The 22,330-nt window shown below is 42.0% G+C and overlaps 1 protein-coding gene across 16 annotated transcripts in view; it reads right to left on the reverse strand.

The window, feature by feature from the left end:
* Positions 1-5,043: 5,043 nt before the first annotated feature.
* Tnrc6b (trinucleotide repeat containing adaptor 6B) overlaps positions 5,044-22,330 on the reverse strand; it is a 255,688-nt gene continuing 238,401 nt past the window's right edge. For all 16 annotated transcript variants that reach the window (XM_013072451.3, XM_013072455.3, XM_013072454.3 and 13 more), the window contains 3 exons: positions 21,929-21,999; positions 18,769-18,908; positions 5,044-17,495 (listed from right to left, as the gene is read on the reverse strand). In XM_013072451.3, the coding sequence (XP_012927905.1) occupies positions 17,108-17,495; positions 18,769-18,908; positions 21,929-21,999 (599 nt within the window). In that variant the 3' untranslated portion in view covers positions 5,044-17,107. The remainder of the gene's footprint in view (positions 17,496-18,768; positions 18,909-21,928; positions 22,000-22,330) is intronic.

Genomic DNA, 22,330 nt, shown 5'->3' on the forward strand with positions numbered 1-22,330 from the left:
CGTGTACATATTCAATGGTCAGTTTGTGCTAGGCAATAGAATACAATGAGGTTGGAGTGGAAAAGATAATGGTGAGAACAGAGGGAGGTTAGTTTGGGGAAGTGGGTGGAAGCTGGACAATGAGAAGCCACTAAAGGACTTTAGACTGGAGAATGACCTCATCAGATATGTTTTGAAAAATATCCCATTATGTATATAGACAGGGATTAGAGAAGGAGGAAGGGAAATCAGAAAGGGAAGGAGGATTGGTGATCGAGGAACTGGGGGTGAAAAATCAGTTGGGCAACTGCATGGGCTTGATAAGACCTAATGGTGTTAATAATCTAGCTCAGACAGGGACCAAAAAAGGGAAGATTAAGAGGGACAATCAAGACAGGCTGGTGATGGATCAGTGGATTAGTTAAGGGAAGAAGGGGGAGGCAGAGTCAAGGCTATGACTAAGGTTTTAGGTTTTATTGTTGGATAAATTGTGGTTGGCGATGCCAGCTACTAGAAGATAGGAGGTGGAGCAAGCAGACGATACCAAATTCTATTTTAGATTCATTGAGTTTGCAGCATATCCAAGTACTTTGAAATGTTGAAGTAGATAATTATATATGGTATACATGTCTGGAGCTCAATGGTATGGCTGGAGATATAAATTTAGGGGTTATTAGCAGATAGATGGCTCATGAGAGCCATAGGCTTTGAGATGTTTAACGAAGAATTCTCCCCTTTTTTGGTGTTATATTACTCCAGTGACAGAGATGGATAAGGAGGAAGAAATAAAAAGAATTTTGGAGTGCTAAGGTCTGTGGGACAAGAGTAGCTTAGGTTGAGCTGTGGGTAGTGACATACTTTTGATAGGATGATCAGGTAAGGGCTCACATTTTGTCAAGAGACCAGGCCAAAGTGCAGGAGGCAGAGCATGCCAGACAGAAAAAACAAGTACAATGGCCTGGAGATGGGCATGAGTTTGGTGTCAGGAAGAAGGGAACTAAGAATGCTAGTGTAAGTTGGGTTCGGGGGACTCAAAGGGAATGAGAACAGCTTGTGTGGGATTTGTGGACAGTGATGTGGAGTTTTCATCTTAGGTGTTAATGGAAACCATGGAGGGTATGTACAGGTTATGCAAATTAGGGGCAGGCACAAGTTGTGACTGCCTCACAGAGAACAGTTTCCAGCAGGGACAAGGACAAAAAGAGGACAAGGAAGCTGCTGTGAGCCTGAGATGAGGATAGAGTGGTGGAACCCAAGTTGGTAGCAGAGTTGTCTGTGGATGTACATGTAATGTAGATTATAGGACTTCGTCATCATGGAGGCAATGTGGGGAAGGTGTGGGTTTGAACTACTGGGTGAGCAGAGCCCAAAAGCTGGTTGGGGGTAAAGGGGAGTAGATGTGACCAGGAGGGTGGAGGGATTTGACCATTGGACTTAGGAACTCAGACAGGCACTTCTGTAGTCAGAAGAAAGGAGACTAGAGAGGCCAGGACTGGAGATATAGTTTGGACAGACCAGGCCTTTAGGTTGTATTAAAAGACATGGAGCTGGGTGGGGAAGCATCAAGATTGGCAAGCAGAACATTTAGGATAGAGCCCATGGGTGGAAAATTTAGTTTAATTGGAGGCAAAAGGAGAGTAAGAAAAGTGGCCACTGAGGTGGATGACATTGTCTATGCTTTTGGTACAGAGAAAAAACAAATGGGACTGTTCTGAGTACCCATGCAATCCAATAGTTCAGGACCAGGCACAAAGGGATGAATGGAAGTGGGCGAGAGCCAGGAGAAAGAGGTACTTGTCAGTGTGCAGGTGGCAAGCCAGATTTTTGGAGTCCTCTTAGGGAGGTTGACAGTGATATTAGAAAACATTCAGTGGAATGATTGCCAAGAACCAGATAGGAAGAGGGAGAGGGCCAGGGAAGAAAATTTCCAGCGGGAAAATGGGAGTACAACTGGAGAGGCAGAGGCTGGCATGTGGGCACACAGGAGTTGTACCATGGGATGGGCTTGGGCATGTTAACTGGCAGAGGGCCCCAGGAGAAAGTAATGGGAAAATGGACGAGAGGTCAAAGTAGGAAGAGAAGAACGAATGAGAGCAGTAGGGGAGCAGTTGAGGGAAGATTAGGAGGGGATCGGTCCAAGCATTGGAGGAAGAACCAGCATGAGCAGGGAGGGAGATCTCTTTGCTTAGTCTGGAAGCAAGAATTTGAGGGAATTTTTCTGAGATCTCTTTTCTCTACGCATTAATGGGAAAAATCCTCAGCTGAGTGATTTGAAATCAGGGCTGAGGCTGTAGCTCAGTGGAAAAGTACTTGAATAGCATGAGGGAGGCCCTGGGTTCCATCTCCAGCATGGCAGGGAAAAAACATCAGAAAAGGTCTGGAGAAAGGAGTGTTTGTTGAGCAAACCGATCAGAGAGACATAAAAAGCTTGCTGGGCAGTGTCCAGGTCCCTTTGGTAGTTGGTTATGGAGGATTTATGGGAGTCCTTATTTGCCCTATAGTGACTCCCCGAAGTCCCAGCCATTCAGACTGCTTTGGGTGCTGGTGGAAAATAGAAAATAGAGAGTTTTCCAAAGTGGAGATTTCATCATGTAGGTAGGTGTCAAGAAAATGGTGGGGCAAGGGAATTCACTGGTATTAAAAAGCATGGTATTCAGGGCTGGGGATTTAGCTCAGTGGCACTGCACCACAAGTGCAAGGTTCTGAGTTTGATCCTTGGTACTGGGGGAAAAAAAAGGGGTAGTATTCAAATTATGGGCTATAAAATCTAAACCGGATTAGAGGCAAATGGCTGATGAAGTCAAAATATAGCCATTGAAGAAGAGTGGGAGCCGGCAGAACAGGAGGCCACAATCAAGGATGATGTTGAAATTAGTGATGACAGAGGGGAGGAATTTGGGGTAGGGTCTGAAGAGACCTAGAGGAAAGAGCTGAGAGGCCTCAGAGACTAGATAGATCTTCTGTTTGGATGCAGAGGAAGACTGAGTCCAATGTAATAGTTTTTAAAAACACTTTTAATTCTGTAATACCATCTCTGTTGGCCACTTATGCTTTTATGTTATTATTTTACAGTACCAGAGATTGAACCCAGGACCCTTACATTGAGCTGCATCTCCAACCCTTTTGAAAAAATTTGAGACAGGCTCTAAGTTGCCCAGGTGGGGCTCAAACTTGCAATCTTCTCGCCTCAGCCTTCAAAAGTGCTGTGATTACAGGTGTGTGCCACCAGGGTCAGCCCCATTTATGAATCTTAACATTATCAAAATTTTCAAATAAAGCCATTGGGGAGGAAGGTCTGCATAGTTTGTTTATTTTTTTTTTTTTCCTTCTGGTACTGGGGATTGACTCAGAATGTTGCTCCTGCCAGGCACGCACAGAGCCACTGAGTTACATCCCCTGCCCAGTCTGCATAGTTTCTGCACTGATCCCTATTCTCCAAAAAGAGTGCATAATTGGAAGAGGCAGGCCCTCATGGTGTTTTCCAACTTGTAATTCATTTCTTTTTACCTCCATTTGCCAGTGTTCACTTCTTTTATGATGAAAGAACTGGCTAGTACATAGCCTACCAGTTTCTCAGAAGTCCAGGTGATTTTAGGTCAAGCTTCTGATTTTTTTTTTTTTTTTTGGTGCTAGGGATGGAACATGGGGCCTCATGCATGCTAAAAGTGTGTTCTACCATGAGTTGCATCATGCACTGACACAGCTTCTGATTGTCATCTGGGTTCCTATTATGGTTTCACAAGCAATAGAGATGATGGGTTGTAGTTATGAGTACTGATGTGTGGCATGCTTAGAATAGTGCCCAGCTTGTAGCAAGCACTTAATCAGTGTTACCTGTTTTTGCTAATAACATTATTCTGAGCCTCAGTTTCCTGATGAAATCAGTTTGCTGCTGTCTCTAAGGGGGGTGATCAAAAGATACAGTGAATGTTTAAATTTAACAAAACTCATTGCAGTTAAGACACATTGTCAAGAATGATTGGATAAGTGTGCTCAAATTGGAATATTTTGAGATGGTTAATGGCAATGTGCCTTTTACTGTAATAAACTGATTTAAACATTCATCCTGTTTTATCACACTTCATTGATCATTTATGGCAGTTTCTGGCAAATAAAAATACTGTGATATATCCTCATCCACCTTATTCACTGAAGTTGGCACACTGCAACTTCTGACTCTTCCTTGAAGTCAAATTGACCATGAAAGGTAAATGTTTTGAATCAATTCAGGACATTGAGCCACCCATGACAGCACAACTAAAGACACTAAAGAGGGCTTCCACAACTGCTTGAGAAAGTGGCAAGAATGATGGAGTGGGTTCAAAACAAGGAGGAGTACTTTGCGGGGAGTTGGTTGTATGTCTTTTACTGCAATTAATCATGTCTCTCACAGCCTTCTGAGAATTCAATCAGATACACAAGTACCCAGGAATTAGAAAAATCAGTACCCATCCATTCTTCCTCTTTGCCATTGTGGAAGTGTTTGATGATCACATATAATAATCACATGTAATAATTTTCTCCTCGAGGAGCTAACAGTTAAGAACAACAGTGGAGATGGACAAAGCCAAGCCCAGGGGTTAAGGCTGTAGCTCTCCTCTGTAGTGCTGCAGAACTCAATGCAGGTGACAGGCAGGCATGGCATTTTCTGGACAAAGCTAGCTGACTGGTTACCGTCCCTGGGTACAGCAGTAGTAAGAGGTAGAACTGTTTCTCCTCTATCCTAGAGTTCTAACGCCAAATACAAATTAGAGTTCAACAAAACAACAGCAAAGGCAGAAGAACATCAATTTCTTTTAGAGAGTTTGAACCTTGCACATGGCAGGCCACAGTTAAGGAACATGCAGCGAGCAGCACAAACTGACTTGACTGGCCCAACAGCAACCCTAACAACAAAAACATAACGAGACAAGAGAGGCAAAGCTGAGGTCCAAATTCAAATGTAGAATTTCAGACAGCTTTTATGTGTGAGGCAGGGAGAGGGAGAAGAGGAGAAAAAAGGATAAACATTCAACAAATGAGCAAATTAAATTGGCAGAATAAAACAGGAAAACCACAATAGTAAATGCTTAGCAGCCAAACACATTTATTAGTCTGTTTTCTTTTTTTTTTCCAGAAACCCAAAAATATTTTGTAGTTATAATGTAAGCAACTGAGTTGCACATAATACAATCATATCTTTTCAAAATAAAATAAAATAAAAAACTAAACAAAAACAAAAATAAGCTGTTTTTTAAAAGCCCAAAAAAACCCTTCAGGAAACTCTTATATATGTATGACATCATCTCTCAGTTTTAATGAAATGACGGCGACTTAATTCCTTATTACTCAACCTGTCACAATCCAATAAAACACGACCCTTCAGTTTTTTTTGTTTGTTTTTGATATATATATATATTTTTTGAAATCCAGCATGAGAAATACAGTACCTGCTATGGCAAAAAATACACATAAAATGCAACTTTTCAGCTTATTTGTACATTAGTAGAGTTTAACATTTTATTGTTTTTTTAAGTGAACCAGTGATTTTAAGTACCACTATACTAAAAAAGTAAAATAAAATATAGAAAAAGGGGGCCCAGCCTGCCGTGCAAGTGCACCTCTAAAGTGCCTAGTTTCTGTGTCCATGTAAAACCAGTAATATGAGGAGCAATTTCAACATATGGGAGTTTGATTAAATCTCTATGTTAAAAACAAAAAAGACAATGCCATATCCTCTCTTTTCTCCCCTCAAGTGTCCTTAAATCTCATCATCCACTTTCTCTATTGCCCATCAGAAGAGAGAAAAGAAAGCCACCAAAATAATATTGTAAAAGCTATTTCAAGTATAAGAAAAAACAAAACACTTATAGGTAACTTGCAGAAAGCATCAGTATGTGCAGCTATTTAGTCCTTTTGACAGGTTGTTTCTGCTGACAGTGTTTCAGATGAGAGGATGATTTTTGCTGTACCTTGTTACCTCTGTGTGCAAAGTTGGAAAGCTGCCTCTTAAAAAAATCCAGCCTTCTTTTGATGCTCTTCTCTGCACCTTCTGTTTAAAAGGGGCAAGGAGCGCCACAGAGGGAGGAAGAGAGGAGAATGGGGGTCATGTGTCACAAGGAATTAAAAAGTACTTCTCTGCCTCTCCTCCTTGGCCATGCCCCCAGGTCCTCCCTCACCTTCAGTGACCACTCACTGAAGTGAGTCCTGCTATCCACTGTTTCCTGATTTGGTAGGATGTATGTCACTATGTAAACATAGCCCCCTAGGATTATGGAACCCAAAGCAGCATTTATATCTCCATCGAAAGGGAGAAAGATAAAATAGTCCAGAAACCTCTCCTCAGGTTGGTTTTGTTGTCTGTTTTTGGTTATGCAGAACACAGATGGGATGGGTCGGCACACAACATGAAGGTGTAGAGTGGACAGTTAGAAGTGGGCACAGTTGAGCTGTTGTATCTGCTTTTTCCCTCCCAGAAGATTTTTTTTAACCTGTTAAAAATGTTCCTGCACCTTAAATCGTGCTGAGATTAAGGCCATGGGTGCAGAATCTTGTGCACGTGTCTCTGAGCACATTCGAGGTGCGTGCACCGTTTTGATGTCTTCTGTGAGACCACTGCAAACACTTTGGTCACTGGTGTGTGCAAAGGGTGGTGGTGGTGGGGTATGTCCCAGAAAAGAGGTGTAGAGATCAGCAGAGCCCTTTGGGACCATCAGAGAGGGATACAAGGGCAGGCAGAGCCTATGGGGATCAGAGGAAGGACACTGACAGGATAATCGCCTCCAGATAAACAACAGAAGTAAAATCCTAACTTGACAGTGTCCAAATCAGAAGGTGGGTAGATAATGTGCATGCACTTATAATCAAGTTTCTTCCCTCAAAGGAAGTCGTCACTATACAAGATCAGTGAGATCACACCAAAAGGGCTTCTTGATAGGTTTACATAAAGTGGGGCAAAAGAGGGCTTTCCTAAAGAAGCTATTCAAGACTATCCATTCCAACCCTGCCTCGTGGGAGCCCAAATCTAATAAGGGAAGTAGCTGACAGAGCCCTACGAGCAGCATGTGTTAAATGTATTTCCCTCTGCTAAAGTCAGCCTTAAGCCTCATGGAGAGAGGAAGATCTGAGAATGCACACAGCTTTCAGGGTTTGGGCGTCTCCTTAAATGAGTTTCCTTCAAAGTAAGAAACTAGAACATCTCCAGAGCATCATAATACAAGGCCATGAATTCTATAGCATACATTGAAATGCCAGGGACTAAATCCCAGGGTGAAACTTCAGAATGATACTCAACGAATGTGTGTGTACACCAAGGATGGGTAAGAGCTCAAGGTGTCACACAGAAAACCTTCTGGAGTCCCTAGAGGGGACTGATCTTCTGGAAGAAAGAAATTCAGACATTCCCTACCCCAGAACTAGGATGCTGGAAACGATGGCACCTAGTGAGGATAGGGCTTAGACACTGACTGGTCTGCTGTCACTGTGTGTGGGGCCAAGGAGAGAACAGCCCTAGCTCAGATGCAAATCCACCCCACTGACTTGCTCTGCCTTTTCTTCTTAAACATGAAAGAATTCAGATCTGAAACTTCTGATGGCTTAACATGGAATATATCATATTTTAGGATTACCTTCACAGCAAAGAAAATGTTTTAAAAGTTATCCTGCTATTTACATGTTCATATCTTATAAAGGATAACCCACCAATGTCAGAAAGGAGACAGGAGTTAAGGGTTTACATTGCAGGGGAAATAAATATACCTCGAGGTATAGTTTTGTGTTAGTTGAAACGTCAGGAGTTTTGTTTTGCTTTTTGTTAAAAGGCAATCTAACAGATTGGAACCCTGATAAGATCATGCCCGTGCAGTCCTGCACAGGCACAGAAGACTGTGATCAAGTCTGGTTACTCATTACAGTACTGTGAACATCAACAACAAAAATTGCTGCATGGAAAACACTGAATACAGGCCACAATCTTTTGCTTACGATACTGTATTGCAAAAAATGCCTAGACCAGATCAATGGGGTGCTATGATATATCACAGGCAAGATCAACAAAAGAACTGTCAGAACGAAGAGGATGAATGTAGGCAGTTCCTGTGTCAGAATTTTACTGCTCGCCAGCTATGTACAGTGTAGTGATGCAAGGGAAGCAGAGAGATATTTGGCTGGGGACAGCAGATAAGGGAGAGAATGCTTTTTTGCCTGTCAAGCAATAGCAGGCAACTGCCCTCTTCTCCTTAAGAGTAGGACAATTTCCTCACTTAAGTTCACTTAACAATGATTAAAAAAGAAGAAAAAAAAAGAGGGTAAGTTTTTGAAATTGACATAAAGATTAACATCAGCATGAGGCATGGTTTCCTGAGCTTGAAAGGGTTCTGAGTTCAGGAAAGGATGAGTACTTTTGTCCAGAGAACACTGGAGTCTTTGGGGTCCCATTGTTGCCCCGGATTAACACTGCACGGCTAGATGAAGACTCCTGTACTTCATAAATGGACAGGAGCTGTAGGCTCCCCGTAATGTGCCTGGCTATCAGACCTGCCGGGCATGGCGAGAGGCCTCAGAGGTCTCTTTCAGCCTCACTGTGATGACCTTAGTGCATTTTCTCTCACTCCCCTTTCCCTCCTGGACATGGGGATACCATGGACACAGAAACCGGAGAACAAGGATGAAAAGCAACTTCCTTCCCCTTTGCCCTCCCCCCTTGCAGAATGCATAGTTATAATTCACGTTACAAAATGAAGCAATGATGACCACATATGGACCTTTTTGTTTGAAAAAAGAAAGAAAATCCAACACCCTCTTCTTAAATTCAGTATCAAAATTCACATTTGCATAATAATACATTTCAAGGCCATTAGAGGGGAATGAGCAGAGCACAGGAAGCGCAGCACCCTCCTCCCTGTGTCACCCTGACAAGGCTGAAGGGATCTCCTGGGAGGGTTCTGAGGAATCTGTGGAAATGGCCCTTAGTATTCATTTGCTATTTCTTAAGGACACAGGGAGTAGGGAGAAGAGATGGAATCGTTGAAAACAAACACCAAAACAAAGTAGGAGATACTACACATTCCTATGGTTAGCTATAATAGCTCTGAAGAAATAAAATATGATTTTGGGTTTTCCTCTTTCCTTTCTCACTTAAAATCTTAAGTCTTTCAAAACCTTTTTCCTGGTGTGTGATACCCTGTTAGCATGAATAGCAACATGGTGTGGCTTCCACTTTCTCAGGATGTAAGGTGAAAGGGTGAAACTGGGTGGCCAAACTGAAGCCAGAAAATGCCTGCTCTACATGCATGAATGTCACAAATATCACTACATTCCAATCTCCAGTGATCACAGAAAAACAAAAGATTAAACAGCCACACATGCACATGTACAAAGAAAACTAAGGAATGCAGCTGCAGAAGCCAACCCGCACTCTAGGCCTAACCTGGGCCTCTGTCATTTGTGCAACCATACCTCATTAACCAAGTCCCAGAATCTCTTCCACACAACAACACTGTGCAATATTGATGCAAATGAAAATTCCACAGCTCCCCCTGGGGCGCCTGGTGGAACTCTGACTGCTGAAGGCTAAAGTGACTGTCTTTCTGTTTCCACAACTGGCAGTCTCTACCTACAGAAGACAGTCTCCATACTCACAAAGGCACATTCAGAAGTACTACACTCAAGAGAGTCCTTGGACAAAATTAAGAAGGGGCTTGGGGGTGGTGTTTTGAACACATTTATTCTAACTTAACTTGAAATTTCTGGCAAGAAGTATCATGCTAAAAATGTATCACTTGGTGAAAAAAAAATACTACCTTTACAAGGTATGTGACTTCTTGAAGGGTTCTCAAGGTTGTTTGTTTTGCAAAAATGCCCCTTTTCATTTTTGGCGAATGCATTTAGGATCTGTCAACTTTGTCTCTGCAAAGCTCTGCGGTCAAGCCAGTCCTGAAGTGAGACTGCTTCATCTTGCCTCCAGTCACCTTCTGATGCCTCTCTACCAGTGAGGTACACTTTCAGTGGCCCAAGGAGAATGAACACCTGATTCACCAGGAGGTCCAGGAAGCCAGGGAGGAGAAGCGAAAGGCAAGCAGCAAGGAACAATCTCCTGTTTTGAAAAAATATCTCAACTTACTGATGCTGGCTGGAAAAATGGATCAGTTATAATTGGGAATTTATTTCCAAAGCAATGACTCATAGTTTGAAAACTGCGCTGAGGCACACTGTTTTAGGGGAAACACTATTTCTTTCTTATTTAAAACAGAACACTTTTTGCCTGTGTATTTTACTTGACTTTCCCCCTCCTTCAAAAAGACAAGCATTTGTCACAATGAAGAATCAATGGCTGGGCTTGGCCAAGACCTTCTGGTCAGGGCAGTACCACTTCCCTAGTATGCAGCTTCATGCAAAAAACAAATCCAGGTATACACCTATGAAAAAGAAACTATTTAAATTCTGTGGGGCAAACACTGGCAGTTTTTGTAACTTCATTCCTTTTTTTAGGGGTGCTAGTAGGTTACAACATGAGATTGATAGTTTAAAAATTACTCATGTTATGAATATTTCATAATTGCTTAGGATTTCATCTGACTGACCACATGCAGAGAGTATGGATGCTGAGCTGGTGGGAGCAGCCCTCCACTCCCTGACTAGTGTCCCTCCTTTACTATCCTCAGATGTTCATGGCCTCCTTCTTTGGCAGCATGGGGTACAGGGTAGAGAGGTGTTGTGGGTAGTTTAGGGAAGGCTAATGTTCAATTTTTATTAAGTTATCACTATGTTTAGAATTCTTGCAGCTGACGATTATTTCAAATCTAAAGGATGTGATGCAATCACCTCCTTTGTCAAACTAAGGTCAAAGGAAAAAAAACTACTATCATTGACAAATAGGGACCATCTTTGAACATATAAACACCTTTGGCACAGGCCATAGAACTACAGACCATACTATAGGGTATGCACAAACTCTGGAAATATAGATATTATTCTGAGTTTCCTTGTTGATGGATGACCTTGAAAGCATTCTTAATATTTATCTATTTCTAGACTGTATTGGATACCTTGTCCTTGTAGGTAAAGAAGCCAAGGGGTATGGTGTGGTGTGCAGCAGGGCTTAAGGGTACCTTATTTTCTGAATGAGGTCTGAAGATGGACAATTCACTGTATACAGAGTCTAGAATAGCCTCATCTACATTACACAGTATGCAGCCTTAGCTGTACACTCACAGAAGGAAAAACAAAACCATGGAATAAGATTTCTTTTTGTAGTAACATTAAGAAGTATAGTTAATGCACAGACATGAAATATGACAAAACTTGGCAACAATGAAGAAGAAAGTTTGATTTATTTTTCTTTTGACCAGCTAAAAATGTATCTCTACTCCTAGTTGAAGACCTTACAGATACTTCAAATAAAATATTCAAACCGAAAAGAGTAAGTGACAAAGCTTTTTCTACGCTGAATTTTAACTCTGGGAATAAGGAACAATGAGACTTTTTCTACAAAAACACTCAATTGTGCCCTTATCTTAGAGATGGCTACTACAGCCAAGTCTGTTGAAAACATCTCGTTTACACTGCAGTGGACAACAGGTTTGGCTTCAGCACTTTGCTTAGTACACAAACGCTAAGAGTCAAGACATCAGAATAAAAAAAAAAAATTAAAAAGCACACAGCATCTGAGGTCAAAATGGAATCTGGCTTGTTAACCTTACAAAAACTGCACCTCCTCCAAGAAAAGGGTGAAAGGAAGAGTGAATGTAGTAAGTTAACAGCCCATAAATTCTTAGTTTCTGGTAGATACATTAATAAAGGCGCTTCAAATTCGAATGCAGGAACTTCTTTTCCTTTCTTTTTCCCCATTGCCTATCTTATATACAACATTCAACATGCAGCAGCTTAGAAGAGCCATTGCTAACTCATGCTATATTCGTGTCAGAAGAGGTGGGAAAAATTTTAGAACAGAAGCCATAATAGTTGAACAGCAAGCTGTTTTGAGTAAAACTAGCTGAATGGCAATAAATGGATGTTGATTTACTGGGAGGACACTGATGAAAGAATGTGGTTCAGAGTTTATTTTTTGGTGGTGCTGGGGATTGAATGCACGGTTTGGAATCTTAACTTCAGCATTGCTAAGTTCACTCTTGAGTGTCGTACACGGAAAATTTCAAGGGTTAGAGATGAGGGGTCAGAGATGTTAAACAGAGCATCTTATTTCTTGACAGTGTCTTAAAGACCAGAGCTTTTTGCAATACTTAAAAGTGAGGTGATGGCGCTGGATCTCACTGGCAGCAGAGGGTCCTCTGTCTGATGGAAGACATCCCTTTCCCTACTCTTGCATCTTCTTAGGGCCACTCATGTGGTAGACACTAAGTTTGTGATGTTTAAGAGAGATGCACACTTCTAGCCACTAGTAATCAAAGTGTTTAAAAATGAAAGAACTAGGGCCGGGGATTTAGCTCAGTGGTTTCGCTGCCCGCTGTGCAAGCACAAGGACCCAAGGAGTTTGATCCCCGGTACCAAAAAAAAAGTACAAAAATGGAAAGCTCACATGTACATGTTCAAAATGTGTACAACATTAAGTCTAAGTAATGAAAGTGACCAGCAAGCCTCCATATATGTGGTGGAAAAGAGGACACTCCCACTGAGTTAGAATCTAAGTGTTCTGAAGTTACCTAACTTCAGGGTAAACATGGCTTTTGCCAAAGAATACCAGGGAAAGAAAAGAGCTTTCCTCTTTCACGACACCCTCACCATATTCTGTTCTTAGGTTACTGCCAACCTATAAAGCAAACCTTCCAGCAAGTTGACACAAGGGGGGAGGGGAGAAAGGAGGAAGGAGACAAAGGAGGACAGGAGCAGAAAAACAAGAACCCCCTTCCACGGGCCCAGCACAAAAGACTTTCAAGTCACTATAGCTGTCATCATTACACACCTGGAAAAGCATGGTAACCGAGGGCACACAATGCAAGGAAGGAACTTGGCATTCCACATTATCAAGACATAAAAGCATTATTTCCCTTGATTTTTATTTGCTTCAATTTAGCCCACTGCCTTTGGGGCCTGTCCAGGATCACTCCAATTTTCTTTATGGGCCAGCGTCTTACCAGCTGCATAGTGTCCGGACCACATGCACATACACACTCATCCCCTTGCTTAGGATGTCTGGGTGTATGTGTGAAGGCACTAAAGCGGTTTTAGAGAAATTGCAGGCAGCAACCCCACCTACTCCCTTTACCTGTGGAGCTGGAGTTTCTTTCCCACTGGGAAGCTTAATGTTTGAAAGAAGCTGTGGTCATGATTAGGAATTCTGACCCCTGGCCCCAGGAGGGAATACAAAAGGAGAATCCAACATCACCAAAACTGAAAGGAAACACTCCGACTCCCTGGAGGGATGGGGATAATTAAGCAGCAGACCTTCAAAACAGCAATTAAAACAAGCACAATAGTAGCTGGGAGCTAAAAAAGTAAAATCACTTGTTCCTCATTAGATTCTTCTATATTTTCTCCTCCTCCCATAATACTTGGAGGTAAGACAGACATTCTTCATTAACAGAACACTCCATAGATAATTTTGTAATAATGCCTATATTTAAAAATTGTTCCAAAAATTAACCTATATTTCCTAACTCTTTACATAGATTCTCAGCAATCCAACCATACTATTTTACAGATTAAAGTTACTCTTTTACTCTCTCTCTCTTTTTGTTTTAAGCTGTTGTTTCTTTCTTTATTCCTTTCGTCGCTGGGGCAGGGGGAGAGGGAGAAGGGTTCCGTTAAAAAAATAAAAATGCCTAGGGGAGATTTCAGTTCAGTCTACATGGAAAGGAACAATGTGGTAGCATTCCTATGTATGTACACCAAACGCTCCCCCATTCAATCACAGAATTTCAAATAAGTCCATGATAGAGCTCTCTGAAAGCTTAATCCTTCTCCCATATTTTTTAAGATAATGAATTTACCTGTTGCTGCTAAATTGATAATTTTTAAAAAATATTTCTATGTGTTTTAAAATGTGTGATCCCCAGTAAGACAACATTTGGAGACTTTTCTTTTTACATGTTTTTTAAGTAAAAATTGTCTAAACTTTCTGAAGTTTCAGGAACTTGTAAAAGTTTATTAACAGGAAAGAAACAGCCGTCTATCTAGGATAAGATACGGTTAAATAAACCATCTTCAAAAACTGGCTTCCTACCCTAGAATTCCTGAGAATGCTTGCAAATTTTAAAGCAGGAAAATAAATGTTAAAAACAAAAACAAAAAACACTGTTAAATGCTCCCAGAGTTAGTCTTCATCTAAAATATATATTTATATGTATATATATATATATATATATATACGCACTTTTTGGTCTTTTTTTTAAGTTTTCAGTTTTTTCCCCTTTAAGCTTATGATGGAAGAACATTTTAGCTTCTCGTGTTTATTTTACATATTTCAAATCCCTCATTTATGTCTTGTAAACAAGAGGGGCTCTAGCACCCGGCTTTCACCGTAGTATCGTAAGGAACTCAACTAAGCCATAGTGCAGGTCAAGGACCCAACAGGCAGGAGAGGAGGAGGGCAGGGCAGGACACAGCCGTGAACCAAGAGCGGCAGTGGACAGTCCCCACTGGCTTGCAGGAGCCGCGGGATGGGCTCTGGCTCCGGGGACACTAAGATTGAAGCCTTCTGTCTGTGGATGTCTGAACACAAGCTGCGCTTCCCCATGGAGGTCACCATACAACACAACAGGGCTCTGCTGCAAGGCAGAAATCAGTCAGTGGGGCTGAAAAAAGACATCTTGTGGGGGAAGAGGTAGGAGGGGCACAGTGGTGATGAAAACCAGAGAGGAGGAGGAGGGCACAGTCAGTTTGGACAAGGCATCCGCCGGACCAGACCAGCACTACAAACTCAAGTTTGATTACCCACCCACAATGGGCTCCCAAAGACTGGCAAGTGCAAGCGCTCACTTGAATTATGCTTGTCAATCTCATTTGAGGCTAGGTTTGTCATCAACAGGGTAAGCCAAGAAGAGGACTTCAGAATTTCCCATTCTGTATCTCACAAAACCACTTACATGCAAATAATTTAGGGTTTTTTTTTGCCTTTTCCTATACACACCCATCTACCCACCTGCACACAGACACAAGCTGAAAAAATACATTAGGCATTGCTGTATCCTTCACTGAAGATGCTAAAGAAAGAAAAACTCCCTTGTCCTCAATAGCAGCAAGATATGGAGGACAGTAGAGGTCTGCTCCCACCAAGGGCTGGAATGGGCAGGTATTTGCTGGTACAGAATGTCGGCACTTTATGTTGAACAGTATGATGCAGACTGGGACGTCCACACAAGTGCTAGCATGTCACCGGCACACATCCCCCTCCCCCACCTGCCCGCCCCAACATCTGCTTTATATGAAGGGAAACCCCTTCAGGTCTTCTGTCACTCTCTTCACAATAAGCAGTTTTATATATTTTGAATCCAACATAGTACATACATGTTGGTGATAACTGTGGATTAAACATTGCCTCCTGTTCGGCCCAGAGTACTACTACACTGATGCTTAAAAAATAAGTCTTTAAATACCGAAATAAGAAAGCAACATTACAAGGAAAAAAAAAGAGGTCAAAACCAAAAAAGGTGCAATACTTAAAAGTCTTTGCTAAGTTATCCTGCCTAAGCAAAACCACATACACAGGAAATACACAACACAGAGAAACAAAAGGAAACGCTTGAAGTACACACTGGTTTAAGAACATTCGTTAAGTAAACGTCTCTGTCAGTGATGGCCTGGTGCTGTAACAACGCCATGGCCTGGCACAGGTAACGCTCGGCGAAGAGAGGAGCAGAGGGAGGAGCTGCGATGCTTCCAGGAGGCTGCTCACAACTTTATTTCCATTGAACAAAAATGAGAACCAATAGAAATTTAATTCGGGACTACCTGATTGGTTTTTTTTTGGACAACTTTCTCACACCTGATCACACAGGAAAGACGGAATACATTTTTTCTGCTTTTGAGACATCACATAATTTAAAAACTATCTCATCTTCTGTTCCCGTTCAAACTAATGAAAAGGCCTGCGTGAAACTTAACAAGTACTCAGATGTGCCTATTGGGCATTCATTTTGAAAAACAGAAAATGAACACACAGTTGCTCCAAGAGGTACCTCCTGCTCTCCGATTCTTGGAGTTGGCAGTGCTCCGCTCTACTGCTAGGTCAAGAGAAAAGCCAGAGAACTCACACTCAGGCTGATGCTGATGCACAAATGGAAAGGAGCTCCCTGTGCTCATCATTAAAAAGCACTCTTCGATTCAGTGCAGCTCAACGGAGTGGATGGAGTCGCAGCGGCTCCCCATGCTTGTGTGTTCTCATAGTTTTAAAAAAAAGAAGTAGCAGATGGCCGGCCAGCCAGCCTGTGGACTGTCAGCAATGCAGCTTTCTGAGAATCAGGTTGGGGTGGGAGGTGGAGGGCAGGACGCAGGCACACACAGAGACAGAGGAGGATGCACGCGAATGCACATGAACACACGTGCACACACATACCAGAACGAGCATGCCTGGGCAGTTACATGTGCCAGAACACACTGGTATTTATCAACCAGCCAATCACAAATTTTTTCCTTTTTTTTTTTTTTTTTTTTTTTTAGGTTTTTTGTGTTTAAAGTGAGGCTCCGTCAAGTCTTCCCTCCCCCCTCCCCCAACAATTCTTTTGAATTTCCCTCCCTCCCAAACATGGTAGACCTAAGGACGGAAACACACCCAGTGCAAACAAAGTTAAAAAGCTATTTTTTTTCAGTATATATGTTTCTTAGCAACAACTTCCATATAACATGAAAAAAGTGAAAAACTAGAAACTAATTTTTTTAATTTTTTGTGTTTAAATTTAAATGGTATGTGTACTTGCTTCACATTGTCTTTCTAGGTTGGCGTTCATGATTCAAGTATTTCAAGAGTGATATGTTCTCTTTTTGGATTCATATTCCAAACGAAAAAACTGAAGTTATAAGGGAGGCAACTATGTGCTCAGACAGTCTGCAATGACCCACCTTTTTTTCTCTCTCCGTTTTCTTTTTTCCTTTTAAAAATGTATTTATTGCAAGTTGAAAAAAAAAACGAAAAGGTCAAGTTAGTGCTGCTGCTGTTCCAAAAAAGGTCACGAGGTCAGAGTTGAAAGTTCTAAGTTCAGATTGAATCCGACCCTCCTCCCAGAAGGTCACCAGGTAGTAAAGGAGCAGGGCTACCCATCCTATGGGGATCTTCCACAGTCGGGACTCCCCACAAGCTAGAAGAATAGTTTGGGGGCCCCCACAACGAAGCGCCAGCAAGATCGGCCCCACTGCTGCCACCAGCACTGCTGCTCCATTGCCCGAGCCCAGTGGACCCACCGAAAAGGTTCAGCGCAGGTCCGACGGGGTCCGACTGGTTCTGGCCGGTCTCCAACGACTGCCACCCTGCAGCCGGTGCGCTCGGGGTTGCTGCAGGTGTAGGGGGCTGAGCTTGTGCCAGAAAGCGGCTAACTTCATCATCAGTGGCAAACTCAGCCAGGATGGTAGTGTTTCCCAACACACACCTGGAGAAAGAAGGGAAAGAGAGCTGTGGGTCTAAGGGAGACCCCCTAGCACAAATGGGATTGAGGCTTGCCTCAAGGCCACCACCTTGCCTGGATGCTTTTTAGAATGCAGAATCCCAAGGCTTACCCCAGGCCTGAAGATAGAGCTTGCATTCCAACTGCTGTGGAGCAATAACAAAGCTCAAAATAGTCAAAGACTGCCAGAGGATACTATGTATCCATGCCTGGGGGGGGGGAAGATTTCTTATTTTTCAGTCAATTTAGCTATCAAGAAAAATGTGTGTTGCAGGATGAATCTGTGCAACACAGAAGTTTTTGTGTATAGTGAAACTACACTGAATAATATGATGGTAGGTGGCTACCTGTCATTATACATTTGTCCAAACTTAGAATGTGCACCAACAAGAGTGAACACTAATTAACTGTGGAGTCTGGGGGATTATGTGTCAATGCATGTTCATCAGCGGTGGCCAATGCACTACTCTGGGGGGTAATGTTAATAATCTGGGAGGCTATGCATGTGCAGTGGGGAGCTATAAAAGTACTCTAAAAAATCCAAGTCTTAGAAAAGGAGAAAAAAATGTTAATTTTTTTTTTTCCAGGTGAGGTAAAGGATCACACCCAGAGCATAAGGGAACCCAGTGTCAGCTACCTAAAGCCACTGTTCTACCTCAGAGGCTGACTGGCTGCCTGGGCTCAGCATCACATGATTGCTCTGTGTGTGGACTTTTGTCATGGCAGTGGCAGTCAAAGGGAGTCACCTCTTTTTTGTCCAGCAATTTGACAGTGGCTGGGAGAAGGATGGTCAAAGTCTGATCCAGTCCTATCTACTTCAGGCAAAAACCCTGCTGCTCGCCCAGACAATAAATTCATCATCATCTGTGGTCAAGAGACCACAGTAAGCAGCTATTATGAAAGATGCTAGCACTAAAAATATTTAATTTTCGTAAGTATTGGCTTTGTTCATGGTACTTAAAATTTACTGAGTACTTAGCACGTGTCAGGCCCGGGCTTTAATCCCACTACTGCCAAAAAAAAAAAAAAAAATGTACTCACTACTTCACAAATTATTTATATTTGGAATTCTGATTATCAGCCTATGATACACATAGGACAATTCATTCTTGCTTAGGCAGAAGAGACCTGTTACCCCAGGACCCAAGACTTGCAAATTCACACAGTGTGTCTCTGTTTAATTAATCAGGTACCAGAATACTCACACATGCATTCTTACAAGCATGTATGTCTGCGTGGGTGAGGGTGAAATACTCACATGTGCAGTGCAGTCTGGGCCTTGGCTGCCTCCTGTTTGGTGCTGTATCGGATCAGGGCCGTGCCCTGGGTTAGATTCAGATGGAATGTCAGCAGTGGACCATGCTGCATGCAGATTGTTCTCAAGGTTGACCCATCAATCTACGGAGTAATGATATTTGTGACAAAACAGTATGAGGCATGGTGAGAAAGGCAAATAGCAAGATAAGGCACTGGGCTGAGATCTACTGTTCCCACCTGGGAAATAAAATGTTTGCATAAAATACAGCTCAAAATGAAGCATATGATTCAATCTATGGTCTGTTTTCTTTAAGAGGATAACAAGGGAGTGTGTGCTATTTTCTAACCCTAAAAAGGAAGAAATGAGATGGTATCCAAATAAGAATTTAAGTTAACATGTAAAGTTCTCAGTATTACTAATTTGTATTCTTCTGCCTTCCCAGTAAACAATCTCACATAGTTAAAAGAGAAAGACACAAACAAGAAAAGCACTGCTAAACAATGATTATTTACAATGTCAGTGACTGGGCCAGTTCACAGACTACTCCAACACTGTCTTACTCCTACTTTGACCATTTCAAGGTCAGACTATTTCCATTTCTTTCTCTGAGTGGGTTCTTTGTTGTCCTCAGGCAAAGTGACCAAAGGCTTTAGTCCCTCTTCCCAGTTAGACTCTCATCACTTAAGTGTTCAGAGAAAAGGATAATCTCCATAAGCCATTAGTAGGATGACAAACCTATTCACTTGATGCGATTAATTTCACATCGATATCCTAAATAAGTTTATTTAAGATGCTCATTGCAACATTTCAGTTCATTCTGGGTTATATACATTACTATTGGAACTGCTTTAAAAAGTTACACAAGGGCTGGGGATTTAGCTCAGTGGTGCTGCCGCCTGCCTCGCAAGTGCAAGGTCCTGAATTTGATCCCTGCTACCAAAAAAATTAAATAAATAAAAAGTTATGGTATTGATGGTAGCAGTAAGGATGGAAATTAACCACAGCTCTTTACAGAAAATGATCAGAAAAATCACTCTTAGTATTGTAAGTGATAACTGACTACATAAGCATGTCAGTATATGTCACAAGTGACTTTTCAGGATAGATGTCCTCTAAATACATTTTAGGTGACAAAAAGTAAATTTATCCAGATTCATTTTGGTCTTCTAATCTTTTAAGCTACGATTGAGATTACTTTTTTAAAAAAGCTGTCTAATATCAAGCTCAACAATTCTAATATAAATACAGCCACCAAAGCTGGGTACGGTGGCACACACCTGTAATCCCAGCACTTAGAAGGCTGAGGCAGGACGACTGCCCTGAGTTTGAGGCAATACAGTGAGTTCAAGGCCAGCCTGAACTACACAGTGAGACCCTGTCTTAAAAGAACAAACAAACAAAAACAAAACACAGCCTCATCCATATTTATTTTATATACATACATATAGATATATTCACTATTTTTTTAAGTAAGACAGAGTAAGTGAACAGCTGGGTAGTATGCCCAGGATCCTTTCAAAACAGGGTAACCCTTCTTGCTTCTTTTATCTTACCCAAATAACCACCACCACCACTCTGTGACAACTCTTTAAGAAAAAAGAGGTGCACATAGTTTTTGCCCTCTTGTTTTTTGGAGATAGGGCCAGACTAGGCTGGCCTCAAACTCATAATCCTCCTACCTACTACTGGGATTATAGGAGCTAAGATTCTTCGTACTGAGGCTGGGAATCTAGCTCAGTGGTAAGAGTGATTCCCTAGCATGTGTGAGGCCAGTCAAGTGTTATCTAAGGAAATACCTGCGACTTTTAGCTGAGTCTATCAGATATGGAGGTTAACAATGACTTTTGCAAATGACCTTGAAATATGAGTTCTACGATCTATTCTAAACAAATGGGTTTGCTAGGCAAATACATTTAGGGGAAAATGTATTTCTCCAAAGACAAAGGTAATGCTTTTTTTTGGTTGTTTCTTTTGAGGCAGGGTCTCACTTTGTAGTTCAGGCTGGCCCTGAACTCACTATAAAGCCCAGGCTGGCCTCAAATTTGTGGTGATCCTCCCAATTGCTGGGACTACAGGTGTGTGCCACCATGCCTGGCATTAAGGTAATGCTTTTGTTTAATAAAGTATACATTCTGAACATCAGGCCAGAGACCTGATAATATCTCATAGGAACACTCTGGGAAATGTTGGCTTAGAGAAGTATGCACAACCCCATGTATGAACTAAATCCCAGACGATGTATTCTACATGCCAAACGGAGCAAGACATAATTGACTCCTTTATCAAAGTGGGGTGAAGGCTGTGCTGCCAAGTGCGGAAGAAGGTCACGGGTTCTGTTTGGATGGGTTCATCTGGCTTCATTCAGGTACTGAGTGTGATGCTACTAGAAATACCTCAGCTATGGAGCAACCAAGGTGAGAATGAGGGTGGCTTTGGGCAGAGAAAGCCCATCCCAGAAATACTACTTACAGGGCTTGTCAGGAGAGCAAAGCAATGATGCCATCTATTATCAAAGAGAATAACAAATGGAAAACTAAAAGAACCCATGTGGCATTCAAGCTATGAAATCAACTGTTCCTTTCACTATAAAAAATGGACAATTATTGAAGCATAAAAGCATAAAGAAGCATATGAAAAAAAGCATAAGAAGTGTAAAAATTGTTAACATTGAGCCTCAAGTTTTATACAACAACTAAAAAAGGTACCTTCTTTATGTGTGGTAAAAATATCCCTTTCCCACTTGGTTCCAGCCTCTAACGAGCATACTTGTACAGCAAATTACCTTTGGTACCCAGAATCACTAGATGATACCCTCCTGGCTCCCCCTATTCTCTGAACTACATGTATTTCCATAACCTTGGAGGCAGGTGTGAGGCTGAGGTGCTCCTCCGCTCCCTTCAGAAGGAGGTTGGAAACCTTGGGTGGTGAAAGGAGAGCTACTTCCTACAGGCAAGACCTCTGCAATGATCAGGGAACATATTACCAACTTCCTCATCTCTGCATTTCCCTCTCTCTTAAATCTTCTTTTGGTACTCGGGATCGAACTCAGGACCTTGTACTTGCGAGGCAGGTGCGACACCACTGAGTTAAATTTCCAGCCCCTCCCACTCTCTTAATATAACTGAGTGCTATCTAGCAAACCACAAGAAAGCATGATTACCTGTGGAGTGAGATTGTGAAGAACCAGCCAGTAACTAGGACGAACTGAGCCACCATCACTCCAGGTAGAGGCTGTAAGCAACCAGAAAAAGGATGAGGAAGACTAATAAGAGAAGCCTAAGAAAGTGATGAGGAAAAAACATTTTCATGTGGCCTACATATCTATTCTCTCCTTTTATAAAGTGTCTCCCTCTACCTGTTTCTGACCTTAGTCTCCTCCTAGTCCCTGACCTCTATATACACTTCTGCCTATCTGCAAGACAGTATTTCCCTCCCAGCGTCCTCACTCTGATTTGTTATTTTTACTCCATGTGTCCCTGAGAGGCCCTGAGTCTGTCTTGTGCTGACTGTAACTTTCCAATCATGAGATACTTTTGCCCCCTCCAGACAACTGTGACCTGTT

Source organism: Heterocephalus glaber, unplaced genomic scaffold (genome assembly GCF_053883595.1).
Source record: "Heterocephalus glaber isolate CG9 unplaced genomic scaffold, H.glaber_assembly_v1.0 deba00001444, whole genome shotgun sequence".
NCBI lineage: Eukaryota > Metazoa > Chordata > Mammalia > Rodentia > Bathyergidae > Heterocephalus > Heterocephalus glaber.